This window comes from Anopheles bellator (genome assembly GCF_943735745.2).
Source record: "Anopheles bellator chromosome X unlocalized genomic scaffold, idAnoBellAS_SP24_06.2 X_unloc_13, whole genome shotgun sequence".
Lineage (NCBI taxonomy): Eukaryota > Metazoa > Arthropoda > Insecta > Diptera > Culicidae > Anopheles > Anopheles bellator.
Genome location: NW_026684275.1, coordinates 16,022 through 22,123, shown reverse-complemented (window position 1 = coordinate 22,123; position 6,102 = coordinate 16,022). Strand labels below are relative to the sequence as shown.

At 40.9% G+C, this 6,102-nt stretch overlaps 1 protein-coding gene across 1 annotated transcript in view; it reads right to left on the bottom strand.

Moving 5' to 3' along the window:
- Positions 1–2,510: 2,510 nt before the first annotated feature.
- LOC131214127 (mannosyl-oligosaccharide alpha-1,2-mannosidase IA-like) overlaps positions 2,511–6,102 on the bottom strand; it is a gene marked incomplete at its 3' end in the record, with an annotated part of 18,752 nt that continues 15,160 nt past the window's right edge. The window contains exon 3 of the mRNA XM_058208497.1: positions 2,511–2,909. Coding sequence (XP_058064480.1) covers positions 2,511–2,909 — 399 coding nt within the window. The remainder of the gene's footprint in view (positions 2,910–6,102) is intronic.

Sequence of the window (6,102 nt, the reverse complement as noted above, 5' to 3'; positions counted from 1 at the left end):
CTTAAAAAAGTCCCAAAACCAGAAGTAGAATCGAAAAGACGGTTTGGAAGATACGGTATAAACGTGGGTGCGCCTATAGATAGTTGACTGAGTGTACTTTGATTTTTCAGTTTCCTTTCCTTCTCCTTCTATTGCCATCATTGTCAAAATATGATCCGTTTTCGAAAAACTAGCCACATTTTTGGATAGCATAAAAGCTTTTTCGAAATTTGGCGTACTGTCAAATTGAAAATAAATATTCCGAATCGGGAAAATAACCAATAAGCGCCAGGGCCTCAAAAGCAACTCAAACTAAGTTACGGAACTCCAGCAAAAGATTAATAGTTTCTTGGCCTGCCATACATTTTTGCAAAGTTTCTCATAATGTGGACGTCGGGTTATTAATCTATGTCTTCATCCACCCTTAAATCAATATTATCTACTTGGTTAAATACATTATCAATCGCAATATCGTTATTACTGTTTACCTCCATGCTAAAATAAACTTTAACTACATCAGGAAAACAAAGTTTATGAATTTTTCGCTGCCTATAACCCAATAAAATAAAAACTAATTTTAGGGTCACTGCTATGTATTGCCCGAATGAATGTGTCTTTTACTAGTTTATCTTCTATATATATAAAAATGGATATTTGTCTGTCTGTTTGTACCGCTTTTTCTCAAAAACTAATGAACCGAATCGCGTGAAATTTTGCACAGCGTAGTTTTGTGACCCCGGATTGTGAATAGCAAAGTTTGACCCTCCCACACCTTCGGGAAGGGGGGGCTCCCCCAGGGGGGGTCTCGTACGTTACGTCCCATTCCAACGTTTTCGAGCAAATCGAACCAAATTCGGTAGGCGAGGATTTTAGGGGTGGGGAACTGTTCTCGTGAATGTTTAAAACCCCTACCCTCTTTACAAAGGAGGGCTCCCATAAAAAATCTAACTTTGTTTCAGCTCAACTCGGATAATTTTCAAGCAATTTGAACCAAATTCAGCTGGTGCGAGTTTTGACAGGTATCCAACGGAAAGCGGGAAGGGAAGCTGATCGTGTACGTAACCGGGAATCTCGATTGTCTGAAAAGGGTGAGTAACGGGAAATGAAAAGGGAAGCCGATCGTCAGAAACGGAGGAATAACGGGAGGCGGGAACGGAAGCCGATCGGACGCCATCTGGAAGTCCGATCCTATGAAACGCCCGTTAGTGAAAAAATGAGGATGAAATGAGGCGTGTCGAAGCACGCCTGGAACTGCTAGTTTCATATAAAAAAGCGATTTGAAAAACGGATTCGAATGATGTATAATATACGTATATTACCATTGAAGAACTATGCTAACGATCGCGTTAAAGTAGCTGATAAAAGCTGGTTTTAAAGAGCAATTTTTATCACTCTTTTGACTTTGACAGATGAATTCTCAGAATGTAGCCTTCCGGAAAATTCGGATTTGTCATAGATAACTTATCTATTTTAGGCTAATATAACTAAACCCTCAGTTTTTAAAGTTGACTTATGGCCACCTTTTCCCCATAGTGAGACGTAGGGATACCCCTACTCATAGAGCAGTTGGTAGCGCTGGCCAGAGTTCAAACGCAGCTGGCAACGCAGCTGGCCAGGGTTCGAATCCCGGGACCGATTGCGACTCAACCGGCCGTGGTTTCGATTCCCGATACCGGCGTTGACAGAGGGGGTTGGCGCGGGACCAACAACCCTGCCTGTAAAAACGAACTTTTACGGATAGCACCAGGGATATTAAGGGATTGTCTCTGGTGCAGGCCAAGACCACACAGCGGTTGCAGCGCCAAAGAAGAAGAAGAAGAAGAAGAGACGTAGGGATATGGCGTATTGGGACACATTTAGCTGATCCTCGAGTTGTCCAAAAGTTCTTGTAGTTCAGCGTCCTGAAAGTTTTTTGAAGGCCTCCCACGCTCTTGGTTTGTTAAGGCAAAATCACCAAGATTAAATTCTTTGAACCATTCAAAGCACTGCGATCTTCCAAGAGTATGATCACCGTAGGCTTCGACAAGCATTTGATGCGATTCTGTAGCAATTTTTTTGAGCAAGTAACAGAAAATCAACGATGTCCGCATTTCGTACTTTTCAGGCACAAAAGTGGGCATATTCAAACGCTCTCGAACGTAAGATGGCGACAAAAACATGTTTCGTTTTAGGTTAAAATCTATTGCCTGATGTAAGGTATGTGAATAAATTCTTTCCGTTTTACAATAGATGGCGTTATTCATTAAATGTAACAACTTTTTTTTTAATATGTGTTTGACAGCCACTGTCAATACGCATCTAACGCAGTATAAATTGTTTGTTAAAAATGTAAACAACACCTGTTTAAGGCATCTAAAAATGTCGAGTTTTGTTTCTGATAAAGTGTTTTTGCGGGGAGTACTTTTTCGTTGCTGCCTACTCGGCACAAAAAAAAGATTCTTGTACCGAATCGTCACTGGTGATGAAAAGAGCAGTCGTTACAAGAATCCTAAACGCACCATTTCGAAATGCTTCCTATTTTGAACACTTACCCCGTTTCGGACGTTGGTCAGGGCGTAAGGGATGCCAGTAGGCGTCTGGAACGCGGGCAACAGCTTGTCCGCCACGTATTTAGCCTTTTCAAGAAATAGCAGGTCACCAGTGAACGCGTAACAAGTTAGGAAGCCTCCGATGAAACGAATGTTTGTCTCGAATACAGAGAGATCGGCGTCGACGTTCTCAAGTGTGAACTTCCTTTCAATCCAATCTCTGCCTTCGGCGAACTCGCTGTGGAGCCCCATCAGGTACAAAGTGTCTAGCCCATCAACTATTGTGGCTCCGAGATCAAATGAGCCAAAGATGCTGTTGCTGTGACCACGTTTCGTTAGAGGACGTAGCTCGTTTTTCCCCCACGCGTATAGCTTGTAGTTAGTCCAAGCGTGGATCATCATCTGAAATATTCACCAATAAAATAAGTATAAAATTAAATTGTAGTGTGAAATTAAAACAAATTGTTCATTAACGAGAGTTTTGAGTGTTCACGATGAAAAAAAATTTCAACTCTTGCAAAGATGTTCATCCTTCTGTACAAAATTTTTCGACTATTGCCAAAATGTCTCCACCTTTATCAAATCCATAGGAATCGAGTCAAATTCCCGTATAGGAGCCCGTTCAATTTTGCATGAAATGTACCCCCACCACTAATTGAAACTTCTGTTCTCTGTGTTTCAGCATCGAGCTGCTTACACACTGTATTAGCAAATGTTCGGATGTATTCTTGAAGTTTGACGGCGGATCACCTAACGGGTGACACGTGCGACAACATCAATGCTTGTTGTGTCCAAAAGCAGGCCATCACTGAATGATGAATATGAAGCAAGTTGTCTGCATCGGCGGTAGATAGGTTTCTTGTATCATTGAATCAGTTGCCTTCTGTAGCAATACCATCAGCTTCCTGAACAGGCATGCTTAGTTGCAACATGCGTATGCGAAACTATGGACCCTACTACGATTCTCAAAAACGATACGATTCTCTCAAACTCCGTTACGGAATTCATTCGAAAGTTCATCTGAGTTCATTTTGCAGTCGATCGACTTTCCGTACGGAAAAGATGAACTTTCCGTGGCGGGAGCTTTCAACTAGACCAGAATGGTAGTTCGTTCTCGAAGAGCTTGACAAGCTTTCACATTTAAGCTTTTTAGCTCATTTTAGCACGTTTAGCAATCGGAGCTTCTCTAATTGAAAACCGTGATCCCGGCCATCGAGTTCGACAATCGGAAACGAGAAGTTCACTCGAATCCACCGTGCGAGTTCTGTAATAGGGGGAAAATCAAAGACATCATAACAGAGCTGCTCTTTCCGTAGCAAAAAGTTGACAGAAATCCGTTTATTAAATTTGAGTTTCTGTACGAGTTTCATAATGCTGAGAGTACTCGATAACCGTGAAATAGTTCATCCAGTTGAAAGCTACCGCCACGGAAAGTTCATCCTTTCCGTACGGAAAGTCGATCGACTGCCGCGATAGCAAAATGAACTCAGATGAACTTTCGGATGAATTCCGTAACCTAGTTTAAGAATCGTAATAGGGCCTTTTATCAATTAGTTTGTACAAGGTGCGTTTCACGGAAAACAGGACTTTTTAAAAATGAAGTTAAAAACAAATGTTTTTGGGCTAATTCTTTTTTATTTATTCAAAATAATCTCCCTCGGATGCAATACACTTTTTTGCGCGGTCTAAAAGCATTTCAAATGAGTGTTTTATGTCCTTCAGAGGGATCGCTTTGAGGATGTCGGTACACGCCTTTTGGATGGCATTTACGTCCGTATATCGCTGGCCTTTCATGGGCAAATGCATTTTTCCGAAGAGGTAGAAGGTAGAAGAGGTCGCAAGGTGCCAAATCCGGCGAATACGGGGAGTGATTGATATTTAAAATGTGATTTTTAATCAAAAATTCGTCAAAAAGAGTCAAAACAATTCGGAGCAATTTTTGGTCGTCAGTCAACTTGTGCGGAACAAACCTTGCACACACCTTCCGGAAGCCCAGTTTTTCCGTCAAAATGCGATAAATTGATGGTTTGGAGATGCCCAATTCCATTTCCATAAATGAGAGTAAGTGAAAGTGAAGATTTTGGCTGATATTTGACAAAGTCACGCACAATTTCGATGGATTCTGGCGTGATCACGGTAAATTCCGGGCCTGGATGATCGTCGTCATTTAGGTCCTCCCGACCGTTTTTGAATCGGTTAAACCAGGCATGCACTCTGCTACGGGATAAACAATCAGCACCATACACTTGGTTCATCAATTGAAACGTTTCGGTAAAAGTTTTACCAAGTTTAAAGCAACACTTAATATTGGCTCTTTGTTCGATGCTCATTTTTGTACCGATGACACAAACATACTGTCACTTAAAACGCAATAACTCGACTTTCAATGGATGAAATGTCATCAAATTTTTACTGGAAGTTGGGAAAGGATGTGCTTACCAACACACATTCTCACCAAGAGATAGCGCTGCCCGAAATGTCCCGATTGAAAAAGTCCTGTTTTCCGTGAAACGCACCTTGTATTGTTTATGCTCCGCAGGGATAGCTAGGTAGTCCGAAAGGATAGTGGTGGGTTTTTTTTCTCATTCATTTGGTAGCTAAAAACTCCGTAAAGAAACAAATAAGCTCGGAACAAAGAAGGGCAAGGGTAGGTAAGTGTTTTGTATTCCTGTGGTTACCGCAGTCCCGAATAGGCCGGAAAGATACGGGTAATTTTTTTTTAATCATGTTGCTATAGCAGTTGCAAATAGGGCGAAGAGATACCGGTAAGTTTGTTTCTATTTCGGAAAGTATGGTCAAAAACACTTCCCTTGAGATGCGAAATTTTTTCTTGAACCCGCAACAACATTACATGAAAGAAAAATCGATTGATCATTTTCGATTTTGGGCACACTTACCCTGGCGATGAAAAATTCAGTGGGTCGGATTTACATCGCAATATTTTGCGATGAATCGTTATATTTTCAGTTTCCTCGCTATCACTGTCGCTATCGAAAACGTAATACGCGGAAATCATCTTAAAGTTGCAGAAATATAATAGCAAGAATAGTACGCACATCTGAACTGCTATCTGTGTATGTGTATCTGTGTGTGCAATGTTTACAAAATGCAACAGATTGGCAGTTCGTACTCGAAGAGCTTGACAAGCTTTCACATTTAAGCTTTTTAGCACATTTTAGCACATTTAGCACTTGAAGCTTCTCTATTCGAAAACCGTGATCCCGGCCATCGAGTTCGACAATCGAGAACAAGAAGTTCACTTGAATCCACCGTACGAGTTCTGTAATGGGGGTATGCCTTCATAATAAATATGAATGAAATTTTGTTCCGGATTTTATAAGTTTTCATTTTACCATATTTTAGTTTTGGTAGATGCATTGTACTGCGGTCTTTATTGTGAGCACGATGACGGAACATGAAGAAAAGTCGAAAAAGCTCTGCTCATGATGCAGATCTAAGTCGTTCATTAAATTCAGAGCCTCGATAAGAAAACCATTTTATATGGTTTGAAGTATATTTTATTATTCAGTATGCTTTTCCTGAACATAAATGTAACGAGGAATGTCTGGGAATGGCGATAAAATTCTCACCGGGT